Source organism: Ursus arctos, unplaced genomic scaffold (assembly GCF_023065955.2).
Source record: "Ursus arctos isolate Adak ecotype North America unplaced genomic scaffold, UrsArc2.0 scaffold_28, whole genome shotgun sequence".
NCBI lineage: Eukaryota > Metazoa > Chordata > Mammalia > Carnivora > Ursidae > Ursus > Ursus arctos.
In genome coordinates this window covers 22,065,291-22,092,636 of record NW_026622963.1, presented here as the reverse complement: position 1 = coordinate 22,092,636, position 27,346 = coordinate 22,065,291, and the positions used below count along the sequence as shown (strand labels likewise).

At 39.6% G+C, this 27,346-nt stretch overlaps 1 protein-coding gene across 5 annotated transcripts in view; it reads left to right on the top strand.

Annotated features, from left to right (window-relative positions):
• The window catches only part of LRRC28 (leucine rich repeat containing 28), a 168,640-nt gene extending 142,491 nt beyond the window's left edge, over positions 1 to 26,149 (top strand). For 4 of the 5 annotated variants that reach the window (XM_026510365.4, XM_026510366.4, XM_026510370.4 and 1 more), the window contains 3 exons: positions 3,257 to 3,432; positions 5,075 to 5,234; positions 25,839 to 26,149. In XM_026510365.4, the coding sequence (XP_026366150.1) occupies positions 3,257 to 3,432; positions 5,075 to 5,234; positions 25,839 to 25,911 (409 nt within the window). In that variant the 3' untranslated portion in view covers positions 25,912 to 26,149. Of the gene's footprint in view, positions 1 to 3,256; positions 3,433 to 5,074; positions 5,235 to 25,838 lie in introns of those variants that run through there. The other variant, XM_057303811.1, reaches the window with a different exon arrangement.
• Positions 26,150 to 27,346: the final 1,197 nt, after the last annotated feature.

Genomic DNA, 27,346 nt, shown 5'->3' with positions numbered 1-27,346 from the left:
ATTCCAACATTTTAACTACAAATTCAACTTCTTTAATAAATATAGGGTTGTTCATCTTACCTCTTTCTTGAGTGAGCTTTGGTAGTTTTTGTCCTTTAAGGACTTTGTATTGGCATAAAATTGCTTATTGCCTTTTTATTATCTATAGAAACCGGGCAATGTCTCCATTCTCATTCCTGATATTGGTAATTTGTGTCTTTTTCTCTGATTGGGCTGGTTAGAAATTTATCAATTTTATTGATCTTTTCAAAGTTCTAACTTTTAATTGATTTTTCTTTTTTGTCCTGTTTTCTATATCATTAATTTTCTTTTTTAAAAAATTCTTTATTTAAATTCAAGTTAGTTAATACATATTGTATTCTTAGTTTCTGGGGTAGAATATAGTGATTCATTAGTTGCATATAACATCCAGTGCTCATTATATCAAGTGCCCTCCTTAATGCCCATCACCCAGTTACCCCATCCCCCCACCAACCTCCCCTCCAGCAACCGTCAGTTTGTTTCCTATAGTTAAGCATCTCTTATGATTTGCCTCCCTCTCTGTTTTTATCTTATTTTATTTTTCCTTCCCTTTTCCTATGTTCATCTGTTCTGTTTCTTAAATTCCACATATGAGTGAAGTCATATGGTATTTGACTTTCTCTAACTTATTAAGCCTAGCATAATACCCTCTAGTTCCATCCACGTCATTGCAAATGGCAAGATTTCATTCTTTTTGATGGCTGAGTGATATTCCATTGTATATATATGCCCCATCTTCTTTGTCCATTCATCTGTCAATGGACATCTGGGCTTTTTCCGTATTTTGGCTATTGTGGACTTTGCTGCTATAAACATTGGGGAGCATGTGCCCTTTCAAATCACTATGTTTGTATCCTTTGGATAAATACCTAGTAGTATCATTGATTTTCTTGATGCTCTTTATTTCTTTTCTTCTGTTAAGTTTTAATTTGCTCTTTTATTTCCAGTTTCTTTAGATGAGAGCTCTGTACGTAACATGTCCTTGTTCTAGGCAGTAATTATAATTATTATGATAATGACCTTTACTGCCAGTTCTAACATCTATCAGTTCTTAGTTGATTTCACTTGCATGATTTTTCTCATTATAGGTCATATTTTCCTGCTTATTGGAAAATCTGGTAATTTTTTATTGGATGCTGGACAATGTGAATTTTACCCCATCGAATACTGGATATTTTTGTATTCATACAACTATTCTTGATATATGTTCTGGGACACAATTAAGTTCACTGGAAACAGTTTTATTTTTTCAGATAGGGCTTTTAGGATTTGTTAAATGGGAATAGAATAATGTTCAGTCTAGTGCTAATTATTCCCCACTACTGAGATAACACCCTTCCATGCACCCTACCTAATGCATCATGAACTGTGAGGTTCAAGTCTGATTGATTAAGAACAAGCACTGTATTCAACCCTGCATGAAAAAGATCAACCTTTCATCTTTTCAGCTGGTTCTTTCTCCAGCCCCAGACAGTTTCCTCACATGCCTGTGCTGATCAATACTCATCCGAAACTCAAGGGGGACCCTCTGCAGATCTTCAGAGTTCTCTCTTTGTGCAACTCTCTCCTGCAAACTCTAGCTGCTTTGGACTCCCTGAACTCTTAGTTTCTTGTCCTCAATTTAAGGTGCCTGTCATCCTGTGATGGAGTTCCTCTTCCCCGATTCAACTGTTCTCTTCAGTTGGGTCTCGGCTCAGATGGCACCTCCTCAGACTTACTTTGATTAATACAGCTCTCACTCCCCTCTCACTCTGTTTTATTATATATTGACCTTTTCATCCTCTGTCTCTCGTCATTATAATAAGCCCAGTTCTGATCTTACATATGTACCTAACAGGATTGTATGCTCATATGTATCAAATAACACACAAAAATGTTCATAATAGCCCAACACTGGCAACGGTCCACATTTTTATCGGTTACTACACAGCAATGAAAATGTACGTGCAGCAACATGGATGAATCCAGAAATACAATGTTGACAAAAGGAGTCAGAGACAGACTATGTCATGCTGTTGAAAAAGGCAAAACCAAACTATAATGTTCAAATTTGAAATAGTGGTTCCCTTTTGGACATGGGTTTTGCTCGGGCGGGCGTCCTGGAGTAGCCTTCTGAAGGTCTTTCTGTCGAGCCAGGTGGGGAAATCGGTTGAGTGAAGTCAGTTGAGTCAGAGATTGTTTCCTCTGTAAAAATCTCCCCTAATTCCCTGGATGGTTGGTCACCCTGTCTTCCTTGACCCAACATTAGAACAATTATATTGTAATTATTACATTTTCCAAGGGAAGGGAGTCAATTTGTTTGGTTTTTGGTTTTTTGTTGTCTGATTTTAAGTATCTTTAAATGGCTGGTGTAGAGCTGATGCTCTGGAGACATTTTCTGGTGGGAGGAATGACCAAGCGAAGGCACCTCAAACAAACGAGCCACGGGGCTTCTGCAGCCCAAGCCTGTGCCCTCTCCCTCGTTGCCTGTTTCTAGTCGAGGGCAGAGAGATTACCTCATGTGGTATCTGGAGAGCCATGGTTTGTTGGCACCTGTTTGTCATTAGAGAAGAAAGGTCTTGAGACTTTTAGGTAACCTGGTGGGTCCCGGACAGGAGGTAGATTGAGGTCAGACTCCCCAGTTTTGGCAGCCGTGCAGCTGTAGGAACAAAGCTGCCTCTGCCTTCCTTCAGGCCACGAGTGGTTGCAGGGCCTAGGATATAACTTCGTGTATTCAGTAGGCTTCTCTATGAAGATTTTCCCCACAGTTTATGGAAGGATCCAATGAAGTTATCTTATACCATTAAAAATCAATTTGCTTGGTGGGGTTTCTTCCCCCACCACAAAAATTCGGTTAAACCAAAGTGCTATAACTTAACAGAGTTCTACTCTTTTTCCCTTTTCCTTTTGAAAATTTCAATAAGCAGGAACTTGGAAAGGGTAATAAAATGAGGATAAAGGCAGCTTCCGGAGCAAATTGTGTAGCTCTTAGGAAGGAAAGTTCCTTCAGAGTTTGTCCTTCCTGGAAGGAACTGGCCCTCAGCAGTGCTGTAGCTGAGTTCCAGCTGATGAGTTTACGTCTCTGTGCCAGGCTTTAGTAAGGAGCCCAGGCTAGCATCTGCTCGCTTTGAAAAGAATTCTGGCAATTCAGCAGTGTCTTAAGATTTTAAATGTATATTTTGATTAACACATCTTTATTGGCACATATATTCTTTTCCTTTTTGGCTAATACTACTGTGAATGTGTCTTTCTGCAGCTGTGGTGCTCCCATTCAAGTTTCCGAGGTGAAGCTGCTTTCTTTCTCATCGGGGCAGCTCACCGTTTTCCTCCCCACCGAGGTGAAGGCCATAGGGACAGAGAACGATCATGTCCTGCCTCTGCAAGAGTTGGCCATGAGGCGTCTCCATCACACCTACCACAGTTTTCTTAAAGGTACCTGGGACTTTCTCTTCTTCTGCCTCTTACCTGGTGAACTAAGAAATTGTGCTTCGTGCCCCCTACTGTGGTGTCCATTTTTTTTATTGTGGTAAAATACACATAACATAAAATTTACCATTTTAACCAGTTTTCAAGGCTCAGTTCAGTGGCATTAGTACAGTCACATTTGTTATGCAATGGGACTTTTCTTAGTTAAAAAAAAAAAAAACGGTTTTAATATTTTATCAGCACTGATCCCTTCAGGACCCCCTACAGACACAGGGGAGTATTCACGAAAAGGTGGGCTTCAGTCATAAAGGACTGAGGTTAAAAGTTAAACCATGTGGTTTAAATGAAGGAAATCGGTGTTTGGGAACATATCTGGTGGAAGCGAGAAGGCTGGCAGAGGCACTTTCCTTGAGTAGGGAAAGAAAATGCCAAAGGCTTATCCTTAAAGCAAAGTTGGGGTACCTTCCAGAAGAGCAGGTTTTAGCCATGCAGCCTCCTCACATCTGAGGAATGACCTACCTAAAGGGGAGGAAACACCAGGAGTCTCAGGCAGTATTACTACAGAGCGTTAGCTCTTGGTTTGGAGAGGAGTTGGCGGTATGTAGATTTCATGGGTGTTGTGCTGTGGATCTTGGAGATGCTTTAAGAAAGCGGTAGGCAATTTTAATAAGACACATTCCAAGTGTTTTTAAAACTGCTAAATGTTTAGTCTTTGCTTTAAAAAAAATAAAGATCCATTCAAAAACATCTCCTATTAACCTTCTAGGACTGTCTAACACAAAATTATTTTTCAATACTAAAAAGAAAACTGTAATTATTCACCTATGGGTAAATTCCATTTTTATAAATGGTTATTGATAAAGTCCAGACAGATATAAAGGATGAGAAGATCATTAGTATTTCCTTCCCAGAGATGGGTCAGTAATTTTTAGGTTTCCCCTCGCTGTGACCATTTCCCTCTCTGTCTTCTGGATGTTTACCATCCGTGGCAATCCAGTGGACACTTGTGCTCAAGATTGCCTGGGCCACTGGGATGTTTTGCTTTAAACATTTCTTTTGTATAGCTCAGGCCAGGCTGACAACGAGGCACCCTCTCTATAAATGACAGTTAACGGGCGTGAAACAAGGAAAAGCTTGGTTTCATTATTTTTCTTTTCTTTTGATTTCTTTGTTTCCCATTTTCATTCTTTTCAGTAAATATAATTTGGCTTGAGTAATGCTAAATGCCCAATCGATTTAGGAAGTTAATGACAGTCAGTGTTAGTCTTCGGTGCCAGTCCTTTTTTATTCTCAGTCTCCCATAGAAAGTTTTACAAACCCTCTCTGGGTAAATTAATGCCTTTTTTTTTTTTTTTATCTTTGTTCTTAAAGAATATTTGGTCTTACTCTTTTCTTGCTTCTATCTCAGGACAGCTTCTATTTGCTCTTAGAGTAGATTTAGATTTTTCTCTTACCATCAAAAAAGTATTTCTCTTAGTATTAAAAAATCTTTCATTTCCAAATAATTCAGTGCCTATCAGATAACAGTATTTTCAACATGCAATACTTTTTAACTAACTGAACTGACTTAGTAACAAACATATTTTAAGCCTCGTTTAAGGAAATCTGATTTTTTTTATTCATGCAGGATTTTTCTCTTGTGTTCCAGATTTGAACTTTCTGTCTCCAATCTCGTTACCCAGAAGTCTCCTGGAGCTGCTGCACTGCCCCCTGGGGCACTGTCACCGGTGTAGTGAGCCCATGTTTACAATTGTCTACCCCAAGCTCTTTCCCCTGAGAGAGACGCCGATGGCAGGGCTGCACCAGGGGTAATCATGCCTAAGTGGGCACCAGGGCTTACACCTGGGCGAGGGGGGGAGGCCATGCATGAAAGTATTGTTAAGTCAGCAGCTGTCAAGGTGCACAGGGTGCTTCCTGAGATACAGCTGAACGAAACAAAAGCACATAGTCAGCATCACGAGAAAACTGGACTTCCCTTTATTACTTTTTTGATCATATACAGAACAGTTTTATTGTATATATTATTTAGAGTAGCTCATTCTTTGTAGGAGCGTTTTCCTGCTATTCCCCTATTCACAATAGGCTTTAGGCAATAAGGAACATACGAACAAAATAGTTGTTATATAATGGGACCAGCCCAGCCCTTCTAGTTAGTTGGCATGGCTCACTGAAAGTGCATGGCTGAATATCGTGCCTGTGTGTGTGTGTTTCTGTTTTGAATTTCTAACACTTCCAAATGCCATTCTCTTGCCACTCTCTATTTCTTGGCACAGTGCCTTGAATTTGCTAAGAATGTTCACCAAGTAAAAACCCCTATACTGGTAGTTTAAAAAAAGAAAACCAGACAATTAAAATTAGGACATCAAATGAAAAATCCCCCATTAGCACAACCTCAGCATATAGATACTCTAAATTTAGGATTTTCTAAGTTTACATTTTTCAAAGTTAAAAAAAACACTGTTAACACCTCACTTATCCATCAGATGGTGTTTTGGGTTAGTAACTTTTTCAGATAACTTGTTACCCCTACTCAGGGCCAAGAAGCATTTCCTTTGTAAGCATTTTTAGAGAATGAGGAGGGAGCCTGGGGTTGCTGAACTTCTCTGAGTCTCAGAATGGGGGTGGAACAGGCTTCTGGGGGCTGGGGCATTGTGAGGGCTAGCAGACAGTGAAAGTAAAACCTAGACATATAATGGGTGTTCAACAAACGGTAGTTCTCTCTACTATCTGTCTACCCCACTCTCTTGAAAAACTGCATTTATCTTGTTCCTACCCTGGATAATCCTGTTTTGTTAGACTTTTCAGTTCCTCTTTCCACTTTCTGTATTTTTAGTGTTTCCTGCTTCGTTGTGCCTGCCCACAAGAAGCCTTCTTCCAAACCTTTCTAAATTTGCTACTTCCAGTCCGAGGTGATCACATCGCCAGATGTAGTGGAATGCCATTTAGAGTAGAGTTAAAAGCACCGAGTCAGTGTCTGAGCGTATTAGTCCATGAATAAAGTGAACAGATGGAGTCGGCACAGTGTGTTGCGGTCAGGTGCACAAGCCCTGACTCCCACTCCTCCACTGGGAGCCCTTGGGCCGGGCACTGAACATCTCTGAGCTTCAGCCTCTCATTAATAAAGCGAGCATAATAACAATATCTACTTAACAAGGTCATCGTGAGGGTAAATGAGATCATTCATGGAAAGAGCCCAGGCATATAATAAATACTAAGTAAAAGTTAACTATTTTAATCTTTTTTTTTTTTTTTAGCTCAGAGACTTTTAAAAATTTCTTGTGTGTGTGTGTTTTTAGCAAATGCTCTTCATATCAGTAAGATACCATCATAGGTTAATCTTACATAATTCATTAAACTATAGTAAAACCCTTATGCATTATTGTATAATTTTCTAGAGGACATTTTCTTACTGAAAATACGAAAATGAAGACAATTCCGTATGGTCAGGATACTCTGTCAGTAGCTGATAAACTTCTGAATACCTGTTCAAAAAGATAAACTCTCTTTTTATCATGGTAATTAATTTGTGAGAATAAAGTAGATCCTTCAAATGAAGTCATTTTTTTGTGTTATCTGTATGTGAAATTTGGGGATTGTGTTCAGTATTTGAATATTTTACTCACTGTTACTGCTCTGCTACAACCTAGAAATTCAGTTCAGTGTGAATAATCTTACATTGTTTCAAAAACATAAATATGTTAGTATTAGCTTAATAAAATGAATATATCCAGTACATAGGACTTAGGCAATGCCCGTTTGTTGAGCAAAGCCAGAAGTGCCTGTGTTTATAGCAAAGATGAAATGCCAAGATATAAACATGGCTTTCTGCGGTGAGTTAATGCTAGGGTTGAAATTGAGAGTTTGTGGCTTTCGTTTGGTCCACCAGACTTTGTTCCTTCCCATGTTGCTATGGAGATTGTATTAAAAGCATTGACATCAGTTTCTATCATAGTCTTTAAAGTACTTTCTTTTGTAACTGAAAACCAAATACTTGAATTCGGTAGCTTACTGCTGAAAATAAAATCAATATTTTTAATATCATCAACCCTAAAAGGTCTTGATAATAGTATTTTTAAGTTTTATAATATATTCAGCTTAGTTTGCATTGTTTGTCATAAAATAATACATTGTATCAGCCAATATCTAAATTAATGTGGACATCTGGCATTATTTTAAAAGAACATATTGGATATTTTTCTAAAATACCAAGTCCCATACAAGTGTTAGTTTCAACCTAAATTTAATACAGAGTGCAGTGAAAAGAAATTACAGTATTTTGCATAAACAATAGCTACCCAAACCTTCAAATATCCGTAACAGAGAAGAATGACTAGTACATTCATGACTTTGAATCCTTCTAGTCGTAGCAAATGTTCATTCCCCAAACCTCTGTTCATTTATTAAAATGGAGAACATCAACGTAGACGGTTAGTTGTTATTATAACAACGTGTCTGGCTTCTCCCCACACAATCACGATTTCCACAAGCTCTGTACTTCCCATTAGGAGGTCAGGTTACTCACGGTTTTTCAGAGGTATGCATTCGTTTGCTAGGAATGCCGCAACAAAATGCCACAGAACTGGGTGACTTAAATAATAGGGTATCTATTGTCTCACAGTTCTGGAGGCGAGAAGTCTGAAATCAGCATGTTGGCAGGGCCGGTTCCTTCTGAGGGCTGTTGAGGGAAGGGTCTGTTCCAGGCCTCTCTCCTTGGCTTGGTGATGGCTGTCTTCTCCCTTTGGCTTCACATCATCCTTTCTCTGTGTCTGTCTCTGTGTCTACACCTTCCCCCTTTCTAAGGACATGAGCGATACTGCATTAGGGCCCAACTACTGACTCATCCTCAGTTAACTAATGACACCTGCAGTGATCCTGATCCCAAATAATGTCACCATATTACTCTGCTCAGGCTACCGTAAGGAAATACTGTACCTCGGTGGCTTAAACAACAGAAGTTTATTCCTCGCAGTTCTGAGGCTGCAAGTCTGAAATCAGGGTGCACGTGGTCAGGGTGTGGAGAGAACGTGCTTCTTGGTTTGCAGATGGCTGATTTTTTGCTGCCTCATGTGGCAGAGAGATTGTGAGCACACGCACACGAGCTCTCTGGTGTCTCTTCTTTTCATAAGGGCAGTCATCCCATTATGAGGGCCCTATCCTCGTGACCTCATCTAAACCTAATTATCTCCGGAAGGCCCCAACTCCAGATACCATCACATTGGAGGTTAAGGCTTCAACATACGAATTTGGGAGGGTACAGTTTAACCCATAACAATCTAGTCCCAAAATGCATGCCTTCTCACGTGCAAAATAAATTCATCCCATCCCAACACCCCCAAAATCCTAACCCATTCCAACATCAACTCATAAGTTCAAAAATCTCATCTTAAATATCTAAATCAGGGATGGGTGAAACTTGGGTATAATTCATCCCGGAACAGGACTCCTCTCCAGTTATGAACAAGTTATCTGCTCCAATATGTAATGTTTGGACAGGCATAGGATAGACATTCCCATTGCAAAAGGGAGAACATTGGAAGGGAAAAAGGGGTAAAGAGTTCCAAACAAGTCCAAAACCTGGAAAGGCAAAATCCATTAGATTTTAATGCTTGAGAATCACATTCTTTGGCTAGATGCTCTGTCCTTTGGGCCCACCACGGTGGTGCCCCTCCTCAGCCTTGGGTGGAGCCCTGCCCTCTAAAACCAAGAAAGTTGTCCCATCCCCGGGATTATTCTTCCCTTTTCCTGACAGCTGTCTTGCCCCTTTCCTTCTGGGAGAATTCCAGAAGCCTGATAGCCTTTCTTCATTCTGTCCCATCTCTGTACCCTTCAATCCAAGCTGTCAGCATTTCCACTGAAATGGTTGATCGTATAAACAGTTGTCCTTTGGTGTTCTCTCCAGAGCAAGCTTTCTCATTATGTACAATATGGGTAGGCTGAGAATTTTCCAAATCTTCAAATTCTGTTTCCTTTTTGCTTAATAGTTCCCTCAACTTAGCTCCCTCCTCTACCATTTTACGGTAAGCAAGGAGAAACCAGGCCATGCCTTCAACCATTTGCTTAGAAATCTCCTCAGCTAAATATCCAGGTTCATTGCTTACAAGTTCTGTTTTCCATCCAGGAGAACACAATTCAGTCAAGTCCTGTGTGCTTTTTATAACCAGGGTCACCTTTCTTCGCGCTTCTAATAACACATTCCCTCTTTTTGTCCAAGACCTCAGCAAACGCACCTTCAACACAGCCTTCTGGTGACGACAATGTATGTATTCTCTAAAACAGTAGAAGCTCTGTCTACAGCTCCCCTCTTTCCTTTGTGAGCCTCACCAGATACTCTTTAACGTCTGCGTTTCTACCAACAGTTTCTTCAAGGCAGTATAGGCTTTGTCTACCATGCAGCTGAGAACTCTTCCACCCTCTCCCATTACCCAATTTCAAAGCCACTTCTAGATTTTTAAATATTTGTTACAGCAGCTTCTCACTTCCCAGTAGCTGTATCTGTGTTAGTTAAGGGTTGTCCAGAAAAGCAGAACCTATATCTGTAGATAGAGAGATTGATTGATTTTAAGGAATTGACTCACACAGTTGTGGGGCCTGGCAAATCCAAAACCATAGGGCAGACTGGCAGGCTGGAAATTCAGGAGCTGATGTTGTGGTCTTGAGTCCGAATTCTGCAGAGCATAGGCTTGACCCCCAAGCAGGTCACTGTCTTAAAGAAAAGTCTTTCTACCTCTGTTTTGTCCTTAAGGTCTTCAGCTGATTGGATGAGGTCCACCCACATCATGGAGCGTAATCTGCTTTATTCAAAGTCTACTGATTTAAAGGTTAATCGCATCTAAAAAATACTTTCACAGCAGCATCTAGATTGGTATTGACCAAACAGCTGAGCACCACGGCCCAGCCAAGTTGACAACTAAAATTAATCATCATAGACATTCAAAAGGTTTCATTTAAATCACCAGAATGTTTTTGGAACGGAGCCTACAAATGGCCCAGAATCCCAGTGGTTCTTCCCATATCATTGGGGGAAGGTTTAGCTGTAACAGATACTACAGCGTACACTCGGGTGTTGGTGTGGTGACATCTCTGCTTTTGTGCAGCGAGGCCGTAGGCTGGAATGGAAAGAACTTCCTGGCCTTAGGGGTCAGGAGATCCAGCTCGGAAGCTGAGCTGTATTACTTCTCCAAGTACTATAAGATAGGTCTGTTATTAGATGGAATCATAAAAAAATTTTTTAAATTAAATCAAAAAATTTAAAAACAAGATTGAATCATAGCAGTCATGTGCCTTGGCATTTATATATGGTTCAACCTAATCTCCATTTTATAGGGGGTGGGGAGGGAGCTGGGACTGAGGCACAGGAATATCAGAACCTGGGCCAAGGTCTCCTAGCAGAGCTGGAATTTGAACCCTAGCAGACTTGCTTCAAGTCTGTGTTTCAGACGCTATGCTGCAGTTAGCTACTAATTGAATCACCATATAGCATGAATGAAGATACGCTCTAATATTCTGAGTAAGATACTTTTGAAATATGTGTATGTGTGTACTAAAAGCTCCAGCAGGGTAGTCAGAGGAGACTTTAATTTTCAATTCTATATACTATAGAATCATTTGAATATTGTCAGTGAGGATGTATTTTTACAAATACACCAAACCAACAATTTGAAAAATATATCTAGAGGGATTTTTTAAAAAAATCTTTTGCTTGAAACTTTATACAGGTTTAAAAAGAAAAGATTCATTGGCAAAAGTTTTTCAGTTTAGTTAAAAATGTTTTTGGGGCGCCTGGGTGGCATAGTTGGTTAAGCATCTGACTCTTGATTTTGGCTCAAGACATGATCTCGGGGTTGTGAGCTCGAGCCCCACGTCAGGCTCCCATGGGGTGTGGAGGCTGCTTAAAATTCTCTCTCTCCCTGCATCCCCCCCCCAAAAGAAAAAAAAGAAAGGAAAAAAGCAAAGAGGAAAAAAAAAGTTTTTAAACAGGTTGCATAGCATAATCCAGTGTTTGTCAAATATGGGTATGAATATATATACACTATATATAGTAACTGCTTTCAATAGAACAGTGATTTCTTTTGAGTAGAACTGAATTTTTACAACAAACTGGTGTTGCTTTAGAAATTAAAAATGTTTAATTATTAAAACATTAGTAAGACCAGTGGTTTCTTTTTTATTTTTATTTTTATTTTGGGGGGGAGAGGGAAACAAAGTATATCTATTTAATTCATACATTATCATTAAAGCAAAATTAGAAAATACAATTCTGCAAAAGGAAACTACTTCAAATGGAAGAACTACCACTAGAAATGACCACTGGTAATATTTTAGGAGGTAGAATCTCTCTAAATTGACTTCTAAACTAAGGATCCATTGAATCAGATCATTGGTACTCTGTATACTTGTGTTTTTTAAACTGTGGCAAGAACATTTAGACATGAGATCTACCCTCCTAACAAATTTTCAAGAGCACGGTACAGTATTATTTAACTATAGGCACTACGTTCCACAGCAGCATTCTAGAACTAGCTCAGTTTGCATAACCGAAACTCAGCAGCTCCCATTTCTTCCTCCCCCCAGCCCTTGGCAACCACCATTCTACTCTCTGCTTCGATGAGTCTTAGTTTTTTAGATACCTCATATAAGTGAAATGCTGTCCTTCCTGTGGCTGGCTTATTTCACTTAGCATAATGTCCTGCAGGTCTGTCCATGTTGTTACCTATGCCAGGACATCCTTTAAAAAAAAAAAAAAGTCTAAATAATATTCCATTGTATATTTAAACCACCTTGTCTTCATCCACTCACCCATCAGTGGACACAGAAGTTGTTTTTATCTCTTGGATATTTTAGTGAATAATGCCGTAATGAACATGGGTGTGCAGGTATTTCTTTGAGACTCTGATTTCAATTCTTTTGGTTATGTACCCAGAAGGAGGATTTCTGGATCATATGATAGTTCTATTTTAATTTTTTGAGGAACTGCCATACAATTTTCCGTAGCAGCTGCACCATTTTACACTCCTACCAAGAGTATTCAATGATTCCAATTTCTCTACATCTTTTCCAACACTTGGTATTTTTTGTTTGGTTGGTTTTTTGGTTGTTTTTGTTTTGTTTTGGTTTGTTTTTATAATATCCATCCTAACAGGTGTGAGGTGAGATCTCACTGTGGTTTTGATTTGTATTTCCCTGATGATGAGTGATGTTGAGCATCTTTTCACATACCTGTTAGCCATCTGTATGTCTTTGGAGAAATGTCTGTGTAAGTCCTTTGCCCACTTTTAAATCAGATTGTTTTTTGCTCTTGAGTTATAGAACTTCCTTCTATTTTAGATATTAACCCATTATCAAATAACGAGTTCTCAAATATTTTCCCTATTTACTAAGTTGCTTTTTCCTTGTATTGATTGTGTCATTTGCTGGGCAGAAGCTTTTTAGTTTGATGTAGTCCCACTGACCTATTTTTTAGTTTTGTTGCTGTTCTTTTGGTGTCATAGCCAAGAAATCATTGCCAAGTCCAATGTCAAGATTTCCCCTTATTTATACCACGTTTCTTGTAGGAGTTTTATAGTTTCAGGTCTTGCGTATGTCTTCGATCCATTTTGAGTTGATCTTTTTATGCACGTGTGTATAGGTGTGGGATGAAGGTGCAATTTCATTCTTTTGCCTGTGGATGTCCAGTTTCCCAGGACCATTTGTTGGGGAGACTGTCCTTTTCCCATTGTGTGTTCTTGGCTTCCTTTGACAGTGGAAGATCTGTTGACAGTGTATGTGTGGGTTTATTTCTAGGCTCTCTGTCCTGTTCCATGTGTCTGTGTGTCTGTCTTTATGCCAGTACCATACTGTTTTGATTACTAAAGTCTTGTAAAATATTCTGAAGTCAGGAAGTGAGATGCCTCCAGCATTGTTCTTTCTCAAGATTTGTTTGGCTATTTGGTTCCATGGGAATTTTATAATTTTTTCTCTATTCCTGTTTAAAAAATGCCATTGGAGTTACTTCCAAAGAGCTCAGAATAACTCACCCACTCGTGTATTAATTTGTCCAGTTAGTCGGCAGATACGCATTGAGCCTCCCCGGCAAGCAGGTAGGTAGGTCTTCATGGCTTCAGTCCGCTGCTTTCAGGCTCAGAGTTAGAGTTTGGTTTTCTTCAGGAATTCTCCTTGGTCTTTTAGGCCAGAGTGATGATACGAGAAAGCCAGATGCCTGGGTGACTGTTGTGCCTTGGGTAGAAGCCTGTTTGTGAGAGGCATTAGGAACTCTTTGTCTTACAGCTTCCGTCCATCTTTCAGAACAACTTAGCACTCCCTTCTCCCACTTACTGTAGATGATCTGTAAATAATCTCTTTGGATTCTTATATGGTCAGATCACTTATGAGATGCTTCTCATTTCCTTACCCTTGCTTTTTATGGCTATTACTTTCTTCTGTGAAACAATTAACATCAGTAATACTGACATTATTTGCTTACTTGTGTTTGGGATTTTTGTGTTTCTTTCAGAAGAAGTCTATTCATTGGCACCCTCTTAAGGTGACTTATGAAACTTTGCACAGGCAAAATATTCTTCAACGAATGAACTAAATTGTTCGTAACTGCTTTTTTCCTCCTTGTATCACTCAACAGTTATGTATTGACCATGAGCTATGTGCCAAACTTGGTACCAGGTACTGGGGATTCAGCTATGACCAAACCAGCTGATACTTCTTTCCCCGTCCATATTTCACCCCTAATGTTCTAGGCCATGGACCCATCAAGTACAGAAGCTAATATGTAAGCCTGTAGTTCTGCACACAGGATCTTCCCATGAGAGACAGTCACTGTTAATATAAATGTAACAAGCAGTTACATATATGTAACAAGTTACAAACATAACAAGCACTGTTAACATAAATGTAACACATATAAATATGTCATGAGATGATTCTCCCTTAATATGTGCACAGGCTTGGGATGTCATCTGATAAATTCTGTCTAATAAATATTATTTTTCTTCTGGCTTGAATTTCTGTATGAGTCAAGACTATGCTTTTTGTTTCTAATCAGGAAACACGTTTGCAAAGAAAATACCATATTTCTTATGATATTTTGGGCTCCAGTATGTGCCAACCACATTGTGATTTTTTTTTAAGAATAGTGGTATTTCTGTATTTTAAAACTAAGCTGAAATGCTCTTTTTCCTGCCTCGCCTATAAATAAGTTCAGAGATTCTAAAGCAACAAATGTCATGTCTGATGTTCTTTGTAGAATTTACTAGCATCTTTTTCCTAACTGTAGAGTTTATTGCTTAGCTCAAAATTTCTCCCCTAAAACTATCATGTCTCTGGTGCCACAGTTCTGGAATTTTAAAGTATCAAACCAGCACAAATCCATTCTTAAGGCAGTAGACTTGGTGTTGTTGTAACAGCTTAGATCATTAATGCAACAAGCCGATACAATGTGTTGTTAGATGAATCTCCCAAAAGTAAGTCAGTACACAGAGTTGGGATTTTTTTATAGTACAGATACGACACCTCCAGGTTACCCACCTACTCCCTTGAGCATCATAAGGAGTTAGTGATGTCAATGGGTATGATGCTTCAGTAAGTTAAAAAAAACAAAAACAAAAAAAACAACCCACATCTTTATGGAGTTGGATTCTTTTGCTTAGAACCTTTATTTTTAAAAATTCAGTGGCATGAAATGTATTGCTTCTATGAATGATTTTCACATAACAGTTATTTAAAAAAAGAGTTAATTTTGATTAGCTGATCCTCAAAAATCCACTTACCGTCCACTTACCAAATGACCATTAGATCATTTTGTGTCTTAGTTTCATTTCAGTTGTGATGTATACAAATATATACATTCTGATGTAGCAAATTATCTGAAATAGGGTTTTAACCAACTTTATTTTCTTTTAATTAAAGTAATACAACGTATCTAATGACTTAAAATTTATATAGTTTCCTGAATTGAGAAAATCTCAAAAGTGATGCTTGCCTTTTCATTTTATGAGTGTAATTTGCAAAGCAGGTTTTAATTTTGATCAAGTCAAATTTATCCATTTTAATTTTATATTTAGTGCTTTTTGTGTCCTAAGTAATCTTTACCTACCTCAAGGTCATAAGGATGCTCCCTATTCTGTTTCAGTGGTCTGTGTCTATCTCTTAGTCAGTGCCAAACTATGTTGATTCTATAGTTATGTATTAGGCCTTAACATCGGAAAAAGTGATTTTTTTACTTTATTCTTCTCTTTCCAGATTGTATTAACTATTCTAGAGCCTCTGAATTTCCATATAAATTTTAGAATAAGCTCATCTTTGTCTCAAAAAAAGACCCTTGTGCTGAATTTTGAAAAGAACTGCATTCAATCTGTAGATCAACTTGGAGAGAATTAACATCTTTGCTATGTTGAGTCTGCCAGTGTGTGAATACCATGACTTCTCCATTTATTTAGGTGCTCTTATTTCTCTCATCAGTATTTAATAATGTTCAGCATTCAGATCCTTATATGTTTTGTTACATTTATATTCAAATATTTCACTTTCTTTGTGACTATAAGTGATATTATTATATTTTTAAATTCCGATTTCCATGTGTTCATTCTTAGCATGTGGAAATGTGATTTATTTTTGTGTTTTGATCTAATGTGCCTGCAGCCTTGCTGAGCTTGCTTAAGAGTCGGGAGTATTTTTTGTAGATCCCTTGTATTTTCTGTGTAGACGATCATATCATGCCATCTGAAAGCAGAAATAATTTTACTTCTCCCCCATTCCGTATGCCTTTTATTTCTTTTTCTTGCCTTATTGCAATGGTTAAAACTTCAAGTACAATGTTGCTTAAGGTGGTGAAAGTAGACATTACTTTAAAGTGTGATGTTGGCAGTAGGGTTTGTTTTTTTTTTTTTTTGTAGATTCTAATTATCAAATTGAGAAAGATTCCCCTCTATTCCTAGTTTGCTGAGACTTTTTATCATGAATGGATGTTGTATTTTGTCAAATGCTTTTTCTGAGTCCACTGATACCATACAATATTTTTTCATTCACCTGTTGATATGGTAGATGAGATTGATTTGCAAATATTAAACCAGCCTTACATACCCAGAATAACTCCCATTTGATCATGGTGTATAGTTCTTTTTCTACATTTCTGTATTAACTTAGTTGAGGATTACTTTGTTGAAGATTTTTGTATCTATGTTCATGAGAGATATGGTCTGTAGTTTTTTGGATTTGTACTCTTTGGCTTTTGAGTCAGAGTAACACTGTCCTCATAAATTGAGTTGGAAAGTGTTCCTCCTCTTCTATTTTTCTACAAGAGATTGTGTAAAAATTCCTCTTAGCTCTTCTTTAAATGTTTGATAGAATTCCCCAGTGGAAATTTATTTTTTTTAATAACAAAGTCAGTTTCTTTAATAGTTATAAGACTATTCAGGCTTGATATTTCATCTTGGTTGAGTGTTGGTAGTTTGTAGTTTTCAAGGAATTCATCTATTCTCAGTTCACAGATTTATGACTATGAAGTTGTTCATAATATGCTCATATTTTTAATGGCTTTAGGATCTATACTGATATCACCTGTTTCATTTCTTATACTAAGAGAGCCTTCCCTCTGTTTATCTTTTCAGTCTTGCTAAAGATGAATCAATTTTACTGATCTTCTTAATCCTAGTCAGATTTTCAGTTTCATTGATTTCTTTATTATTTTTTCCTTCTGCTTGCTTCAGGTTTACTTTGCCTTTTTGGGGGTGGGGGTAGGGCTTAGAGTAGAAGCTCAGATTATTGATTTGAGACTTTTCTGTCTTTTTAACAAGTATTTAAGCCCTTAAAATTTTTCTCTCAGCACTGCTTTACTATGTCTTAAAATTTTTGATATGTTGTATTTTCATTTTCATTCAGTCCATGTAAGTTTTTATATCCTTTGAGACTGCCTCTTTAATCCATGGGAAAGTAGTCATTTGACCCATGGGTCAGAGGAGGTCAAAGAACTGTGTTATTTTATTTCCACATTTGGAGATTTTCCTGTTGTCTTTCTGTTATGGATTTCTAATTTGATTCCATTATGGACAGAGAACATGCTCTATGATTTTTACTTACTTTAGACTTTCTTCATAAATTGTTTTTCATTCTCTGACTTTGTGATGGAAGCTCAGGTTATTGATTTTAGTGTTTTATGTGTTTTATGTGCTATGAGCTTCCCTTTAATACTGCTTCTGCTGCATCCCACAATTTCTTTTTAAAGATTTTATTTATTTATTTGACAGAGAGACAGCCAGCGAGAGAAGGAACACAAGCAGGGGGAGTGGGAGAGGAAGAAGCAGGCTCATAGTGGAGGAGCCTGATGTGGGGCTCGATCCCATAACGGCAGGATCATGCCCTGAGCCGAAGGCAGACGCTTAACCGCTGTGCCACCCAGGCGCCCCCATCCCACAATTTTTTGACCAGTTGTATTTCATTTTCATTCAATTCAAAATATTTTTCTTGGATTCTTTATTATTTTTTGAGAGAGAGAGAGTGAGAGCACAAGCTGGGGGAGAGGCAGAGGGAGAGAGAGAATCTCAAGCAGACTACACGGAGCTCAATACCATGACGCTGAGATCATGACGTGAGCCAAAATTAAGAGTCAGACACTTAACTAAGTGGGCCACCCAGGCGCCCCTCAGTTCAAAATATTTTAATTTCTCTGGAGACCTGTTCTTCACCCCTGTATTTTTTAGAATTTAATTGTTTAATTTTCAAATATTTGGGGATTTTCCACCTGTCTATTATTGATTTCTAGTTAATTCCAGTAGTGGTCTGAGAACAAAGTTTGTATAATTTCTCTTGTTTTAAATTTGTTATGCTGTGATTTTATGTCCTAGAATGTGGTCTATTTTGCTGAATAATATTATACATGAGCTTGAGAAGAATGTGTATTTCTTTTTTGTTGGATAGAGTATCTATAAATGTCAGGTCTCATTGATTAATGATGTCATTGAGTTCAACTATTTTTTTCTCTTATTTTTTCTGCTTTTTGGATCTATTAGTTACTGAAAGAGGGGTGTTGAAATCTCCAGCTCTAATAGTGGGTTTGTCTATTTCTTCTTATGGTTCTATAATTTTGTGCCTCAAATGTTTTGATGCTCTGTCATTAGGTTCATACACATTTCCCATTGTTATGTCTTTTTGGATAATTAACGCCTGTATCATGATGTCATGACCCTCCTTATGTCTGATACTTTTCCTTGGCCTAAAGTCCACTTCATCTGAAATTGATATAGCTATTCCATCTTTCTTTTGATTAGTGTTAACATGCTTTGTCTTCCCCCCCTTTACTCTTAACCTGTCCACATCTATATGTTTAAAGTGGGTTTCTTGTACACACCATGTAGTTGGGTCTTGTTTTTTCACCCACTGATATAGTTTCTGTCTTTTAATTGGTATATTTAGGCAATTCAAATTTAAAGTGATTATTGATTTAGTTGGATTAATACCTACTCTGTTTTATAATTGTTTTCTATTTTTTATATTTGTTCTTCATTTCTTCCCCCCCCCTTTTTCTGCCTACTCTGGTTTTAATTGAGCATTTCACATGATTCCATTTTATCTCCTCTCTTAGCATACTGATTATAGTCCTTTTTAAAAAATGTATTGTGGTTTCCTTAGAGTTCGCAATATACATTTTTCACTAAATCCCATCTTCAAATGACACTATATTACTCAATGTGTAGTACAAGTGTCTTGTAAGAGAACATTTCACATTCCTCCCTGTCATCCTTTATGAAATTGCTATCATTCATGTCACTATCCGTCTGTGTACTCATACTACACATTACTACCCTTATTACTTTAAGCAAGCTATACTTCAGATCAACTGAAAATTAGGAAAATAAAGTATTTTATGTTACCTTTATTTATTCCTTCTCTAGCAGGCGTCCTGCTTTTTTTTTTTTTGAGATCTGAGTTCTGACCTATATCCTTTTCCTTATCACTGAAGAACTCCTTCCAACCTTTCTTGCAGGGCAGGTCTGCCTGGCAATGAATTTTCCTCAGCTATCAGTTTGTATGAAAAAGTCTTTATATTCCTTTACTTTTGAAGGATAATTTACTGGGTATAGAATTCTAAGTTAGTGATTTTTTTTTCTTTGAGCACACTAAATATTTTACTCTGCTCTTTTCTTATTTGCATGAAATAAGTCCGCTGTAGTTCATATGCTTGTTCTTCTAATAAGGATAATGTTACTGGGTATAGAATAATAAGGTAGTGATTTTTTTTTTTTTTTGAGCACACTAATTATTTTCCTCCACTCTTTCCTTGCTTTCCTGGTTTCTGATAAGTCCGCTGTAGTTCATATGCTTGTCCTATAGGTAAGGGTTGCTTTTCTTTTTTCCCTCTGCTTTTTTGAAAATGTCCTTTTTCCTTTTTCTAGTTTGAATATGATATGCGTACGAGTCGCTTGGGGTTGTTTTGTTTTGTTTTTGATATTTATCCTGCTCGGTGCTGTTACGCTACTGGGTCTGTGACTAAGTTTGTGAAGTTCTTCACCATTACTACTTCAAGTTTCTTTTCCTTTCTCTCCTTTTCTCCTTCTGGTATTCTAATTATGCATATGTTGCTCCTTTAGAAATTGTCCCCCAGATATTGGATTTTCTGTTCGACTTTTCAAAATTCCCTGTCTAGTAAATCCCAATATCTGTGTCATATCTGGCTCTGGTTCTGAAGTTTTCTTTGTCTCTTCAGCATGTGCTTTTTCTTGCCTTATGTCGTGTCTGTAATTTTTTGTTGAAAGTCAGATATGTGTTATTGGGTAAAAAAGAACCGAGGTAAGTAGTCGTTTAGTGTGAAATTTTATGTTAATCAGGCTAGGAGTTGGGCTGTGTCTCATATTTGCTGAAGGTGTAGTTGCCAGAGGCTTCAAATGCAGATTCTTTTTGTGTCCTTGTTTAAGTCTCCTCACTTGACTTTGGGCTTCCCTGGGTACTCCTCCTCAGAGAGTCAGCAACTTGTAGTTGTTCTATCTGTAATCCACTGTTCTTATGCTGGGAACCCGTTACTCTGGTGCTAAGATGTGAGGTAAGGAAGCGTTCTGAAATTTTTTTTTTTTAAAGATCTTATTTATTCATTCGATAGAGATAGAGACAGGCAGCGAGAGAGGGAACACAAGCAGGAGGAGTGGGGAGGAAGAAGCAGGCTCATAGCAGAGGAGCCCAATGTGGGGCTCGATCCCATAACGCCAGGATCACGCCCTGAGCCGAAGGCAGACGCTTAACCACTGTGCCACCCAGGCGCCCCGGAAGCGTTCTGAAATTTTATGATTACATCTCAATATTTTAGAGGGCCTGTATATCTGGACTGGACTTTCACAAGTCTCAGTCATGTCTCATAGCTTGCCTCCTCCCCACTAGGTGATATGGGTAGGCTAGAGGGGGGCTGGAGTGGGAACAGTGCCCTTCTCCAGCTGAGATAAGGCTCTGATAAACTCTTTTCCTCTGGAGAGCAATCGTTTGTTCTAGACAGAGCTCTGGGCATGTTACACAATAACTGCTTCTTTCCTCCTCCTCACTGAGCTGCAAGGGGATTTTTTTTTTTTTTAATTTTTTACCATGACAGCCCATGACAGGTAAGAAAGACCCAAGACTGTGTGGGACAATGCTAAGATTGCAGCCCCAGGACTATGTGATTCTCAGGCTAGCCCACACTCAGCAGTGTGTTCTGTCCAGGTGAGCAAATCTCAGCTACGACTCTCCAGATTTACCCGTCTCTCCAGACTTTGAGGTTGCTCTTTGCCCTACACCCTCAGTTCCCTGGTGGCTGGAAGAAAGGTTGTTGATTTTCAGTTTGTTCAGCTTGTTCTTATATGAGCAGGAATGATGACTGCTACGCTCTTTATCAAGGATGAAACCACATGTGTCCTCTGTATAATTTCAGTTCTTTCCAATTTGTCGAAGTATGTTTTATAGCCAGGGATACAGTCTATTCTGGTGAATTTTCCAGGTACTTTTTTTTTGGGGGGGGGAGTGTTTTCTGCTGTTGTTGGGCAGAGTGCTCTATATACATCAGTTAGATTCTTTGGTTTAATTGAGTTGTTTGGTTTTTCTGTACTTCTGCTGATTTTCTATCTACTAGTTCTGCCAGTTGCTGAGAGTGGGGTGTTGAAGTATCCACTCTAATTGTGGATTTGTCTATTTCTCCTTTCAGTGCTGTTAGTTTTAAAACAGCTTTAATGAGATGATTCACATATCATGCAATTCACCTGTTTAAAGTATACAGTTCAGCAGTTTTTACTATATCCATGGATATGTGCAGCCAGCACCACAGTCCAGTTTAAAATATTTTTCTCGCCCTACGAGAAACCTTGTACACTTGAGCTATCACTCTCTATTCCCCCATACCCAGTATGAAGCAACTACTTTGCCTCTAGAGATTTCTCTGTCCTGGTCCTTTGGCTAGGGGGAACAGGTTTTTCTTGGAGATTTTTTTTTTTTTTTAACCTATGCCTGTTCGTGGTTCTGGGTTTCTACAAGCATCGTATCTCGCTATAGGGGAGGCAGTAAGAAAGCCTAGGGAACTCACCACTGCTGTGTTGCTCCTCAAGTCCCAAGGTCCCTAAGTTGTCCGCCTTTTTCTATTCTTCAGAGCCTTCCTATACTTGTTTGTGGTGTTATGGCCAGTTTATTGTGTTTTAACTGTAAGACGAAGGACCTGGAAGGACTGGACTAGTCCATCGTGGCAGAACCAGAAATCCCCACCCAAATACATTTTGTCCCGAAAATCCAAAAGGACCCACAGCGTGCATCTGTTTCTTCATAGCGCAGCTCCAGATGTAACTCTTCTGAAACTTTACCAATGCAGCAGACACCTGACCTTTTGGAGGATTTGGAGGATTTCTCTCTCACCTCTACTAGGCATGTGTCATATTAAGGATCAAGTGTGTGTCTACTTCCCCTCATCGATACATACTTTTGTGTCTTGGTAAAGGAAGTGCCTTCCTGGTTCTCCCAAAGGTTTGCAGGAGGCGGCGGAGCAAGTTGCACGGCAGTGGAGCCACTTCAAAGTTCCCATTTCTCTAAACCTTTGATCTCTTCCCTCTGGGGTGTGCAGTGGGAGGTCCAGCATCGCTGTCTCCTTGCCTGTAGGCCTTTACTGACTCAGGACTTCTCGTAACCATTACAGGTGCTCAGGCTCCCATGTTAAATCCTGAGGCATATGTGAACACTCTCGTTGGCCTGATCCAGCCTGGCTAATTTACTTAGAATCCATCTGTATGCTTGCTTTCCAGGTTCCTGCTCATAAAATTTGGCAAGATCCTGCAACCTCTTCATGTATGTTCTCTCCCCCAGTAGCAGGCCTTGCAATTAATTCTCTGGATCATGCTGGGATTTTACCTTTTGTGGCCATAGAGACAGTGACTGTTGCTGGTGGTGGGTTCTGAAGAGAATAGGCATTTCCTTTTTAGGTGACCATCCCAGATGAAGTCAGTGAAATATTGTTATGCAGGAAAATGCTCATTGTGTCAGAAGGTAAGAAAGGCTGTTTCTGATGTGAAGAAATGTTTAGAGATATTAGAAGTTCAAGGTTCTTAGCCTCGTGTCTGTACAGAGGTTTCAGTCTCAAGTCTCAAGGTCCTACCTTCCCAGCCAGCACCCTTACCTTAGCGTAAGAGACTCCGCATGAATGTACTCTTACCTGGCAGGCATGTGCTCTGCACCCTGTATGTTCAGGCTTCAGACATGTCCTTCCTACAGCTCACAGAATAAGAATTCCTTTAGAGCCACCACAGAAATGTTTCATCTCTACCTATGAACTGAGTTGAGAGTTCAAGGCACTGTGCTTAATTGGGGATAGAGATGGAGATGGGGGCAGGGAGCGATCATCTCTTTAGCCCTCAGAAGAAGCCATCTCATGCACGGTCTCTGAACTCACGGTGATGCCACAGCAATCAAGTGCCACAGCCCCTTGACCTCCCAGCGCCTTACCCCCCTTGGCAGTCAGCTTAAGTGATACTTTGAGTGGTCCTGACGCCACACCACACTGCATGTTAGCAGCGTCGCATTTTTCCCTAGTAAGAAGGCCATTCGTGCACTGACCAACCTGGTTCCAGAATTCCATCTGGATGGACTGTTTTCTTAGGCCCCTTCTTGTAACATTTACTAAATCAATTGGGAAACGGGCTAGAAAACACACATGAGCTGGGATTTTGAAGAGAAAAGAATGGAGAGGGACCATTTGCAGGAGTTGAGGCAGGATTCAGAGCACCCACAAGGATGATAAAGTCCCTGGAAACTTACAACAGTAGGAAGATTTACCAGCCTCATCTGTAGGCCTGAAGGACAAGGGGATCTGGAGGCTGCTGAGAATTAGAGCCAACAGAAGGGCTGCCCCCTAGGAGCTCTAGTCAGAGAGGTAGAGATGGAGTACAAATACTCAATCTTTCCACAAAAGCAAGGAGAAAACCGGCAAAAATGGTCACCATCAAATTTTCCAGAACCCTGGAAATTAACAAAAGACTTACAGCAACCTGGTGTGCATTTACTCAAGACAAGTGGCTGAATCTCAGAACAGAGACCTTTGTGATGTAAGAAGGTATCATAGCCCCATCTTGTAGTCTTAGCCTTGAAAATCAAGAATCTGCAATCACAGGTAAAAACCAGCATTCTGGCAGCAACTGAAAAGGGGTGGAAAGGAGCTAGGGTTTCTCCAAAGATCCATTGCCAGAGCACTGTCATTGTCCTGCTTGGTGGTTCACTGACAGCCTATCTCTATTTGACGTCAGTCAGAGCTCACCAATGCAAAAAGCCTCTTCACTGAGGGTGTTTGTCAAAAATTGTCAAACCAAGTAGAGGCAACTGTTTAACCTCACAGCTGCCTGAGGCGGTGAAGAACTGTTGGGGCCAACAGTAGACTGACCATAAAGGGGAACTGGGGGAATAAGGTTGCTATAGGGGCTTTAAGAAGCACTAATGTGTCCCTGGGAATCTGTGTGGCCACATGCATGCGTAGGGATGATGTGAACCTGCTCAGGAAAGACCCGGGAAGGCCCTGAGCTCTGGCTGACTATGAGGCCTTTGCAAGCAGGAAGCAAAAGCTGAGGCAGAGTTGGCGCTACCCGGCTGAGTGTTGAAGTGTTACTGGGGCCCTAAGAGAAGGGCCACCAAAGGGAACTTTATCTTGCCATCAGCCAAACCTAGCCAGAAGCCAGTTGGTAAGGGAATCCCAGATTGATCCAGAAATGTTAAGACAAAGGATCCACAGAGGTAGGTCTAGCTCTTGCCTTGAAGGCATTTATCCATCAAGATGAAAATGGTAGCGAAGGTTCTTTAGGAAGACAAAGCCCAGGGAAAAGTAAATCATAACCCACAGAGAAACAAAATGACCAGTGGTTGCCAGAGACTTGGTGGGGAGCGGGCTAAGGAGGGGGTTTGGCAATTGGCTGCAAATGAAGACAAGAAACTTTTGGGAATAAAAAATACTTCTTATCTTGATTATGGTGTTAAATAAGTGTATGTTTTTCAAATCTCATTCAACTGTGTACTTACGGCAGGTGAATTTTCTTGTGTGTATGTTAATATGCCTCAATTAACTGGACTTTAAAAAGAGGAAGAAAAGAAAAATATTCAGCTTTTCTCTCTTCCTGCCCTTCGTCCTCCTGCTATGCCTCCGCCAACCTAATCCAGTCAAAGTCCAGCCGTCAGGCAGCTTTGGGGACAGGGTCTGTAGATGTTGACGTTCTTGGGCAACAGAGAAAGGCAAAGACTGGATTAAGGGGTGGGGGAAACCGAAGACGGTCAGCACAGGAGGGCCTGTGGAAACAACAGTAAGCTAGTTTCTCCCCACCAGAGGACAGCACTTCTGGTGGGAAAACCAGGCCTCTGGGAGCTGGAGCTGTCCAGAGCGGGTCAGAGGGCTCATGACTCAGTCTGGAAAGGCGCCAAATGGGAGTCTGGGATGGGATTCCTCCGCTAGGTGGGAAGAAGGCCCTCCAGTTCTCTTACTGAGATTCTGAAATGACCTCTACAAACAATCCTGTGTGAATACAAGTGTAACATAAAGTCCTTAAAATCATGGGGTTTTTTCCTCAAGTTCTTCAATATTATTAAGTGTGCTAGCTAAACTGGTGACGTTTTCTGTGACGTGATATTTAATAATGTATTTCAAATTCTATTCTTGCACTGTTGGTTCTAATAAGCAGAATTCAGACCATAACCTGGAAAAAACTTATTTTTTTCCCTCAGCTGCTAACTTGGGGAATATTATGTCATGTGAAAACCACTAATAAAACAAGTACACACACACCTCACCTGATTCCAGCGCTCAGTTTTAAAAGGAAATGTACCTTTCTGTGGTGTGCTTTTTTGGCCGTGCCTAATCCTTTACTTTAACAAAGAAAAAGACTGCCTCTGATGGAAAGAATCCTGAGACTTGAATCTTGAACTGACAGTGTTCTCTCCGTTTCTTCCCCTTCCAGGAGGACAGCAGTTAGTTTTGTGGCTTACTGCTGCTCCACCCAGTGTCTGCAGACCTTTGACCTACTGAGTTGATAAACACCCGAGAGCCTCAGGAGTGTTGCCAACTTGACCCTGCACTTGCCTGCATATCGCACAGTGTTTGTGTGGCAGAAGGACGGGACAGTCCAGCCTGGCACAACAGGCCCTCCCATCCTGTCCTGTCGAAGGCGGGGGGGACTGCAGAACTCTCTGGAAATGTCATGATTGAGCTTCAGAGCTGAACTGCCTTCACCCTTCCCCCCAAGTTGGAATATATCCTCCCCCAAATGAAGGACCCTTTGTCTTCTGTGTTTTTCTTTTCATGTGAGCGTGTCTCATACGCAAACTATTTAGTGTCGTGTGCCTCCCCAAATCTTGAAAGCCAAGTTTCCATTGCCTGAAGAACTCTAATTTGATAACAGAGCCAAATTGACTTCTGAACACATGTACCCTTCAAGATACTTTTATTCTTTTCCTCTCCTTTTTTTTTACCCAGGGAATCATTTCCCCCAGAGATTGTCCTCCAAGTTTTTGCCGAAGTTCACCAAACTCTATGGCCTCCATAACATTGGATAACAGGCAGGAGGAGGGGCTGGGGGGCGGGGGGAGAGGGATGGGCCTGAGTTGGCAGCAAAGTTAGACTCCAGTGGAGGCCCTGCTAGGGTCCTAGCATACGCCCTCCGGAACGTTACAACTCTGTTTATAAGTTTTGCAACACATCAAGAGAACTTTGTGAGGGTTTTTAAATATAAAAATGCAGATGATAAATGAAATACACTCTTATCTTGAAAGGCTATCTCGAGAAAAACAATTTTTTTTTTAATGTGAGATGAGTTTGAAGAATATTTGAGGCTTTAAAAGATCTGATTTTCTTTCTGGGTTTAAACATTTTCTGGCTAATGAGAAAGGGAGAGATAAAACACATGAAAATATGTCCTCCGGTGCTTCTGGCTAGATGGGCTTATGATTAAATTTGTATTAACTTTGAAATATTTTTGTTACATGTGAAAAACAGGCTCCAGCTACTTCTGCTCCCAGTTTTTAGCCAGGTGATAATAAGTACAACCTGTGCACATATATTTAAATACCAGGTGCATTAGATTATCTTCGTTTTGACCCTAGATTTCTTACGTACTTAACACACTATTGTCCAGATACCACTGAGAAAATACAGAAAAATTGCAGGTTCAAATTCAGTCTTGGACTTTTGGGAAAAAAAAAAAAAGACCATAAATGGAAAGTCTACGAGATTACACTCTGACAGAAGAAATGCTCTTAATGGAAGAGCCACATATTTGCTCTTCCTTTGAAAGGAGAGCATTTTAATGTGGCTTTGCTGCCAGATGTTCATCTGGTTGCTGCGAAGCGATTCTTTTTTAATTTTAATTATACAGAGTTTTCTCTAGCGCAGAACTAAAAGGGGAACCAAGAAGATTTACTTGGTAGGAAAATTATTTCCAAAAAATTTCAGACTTGTCAAAAACTTGGT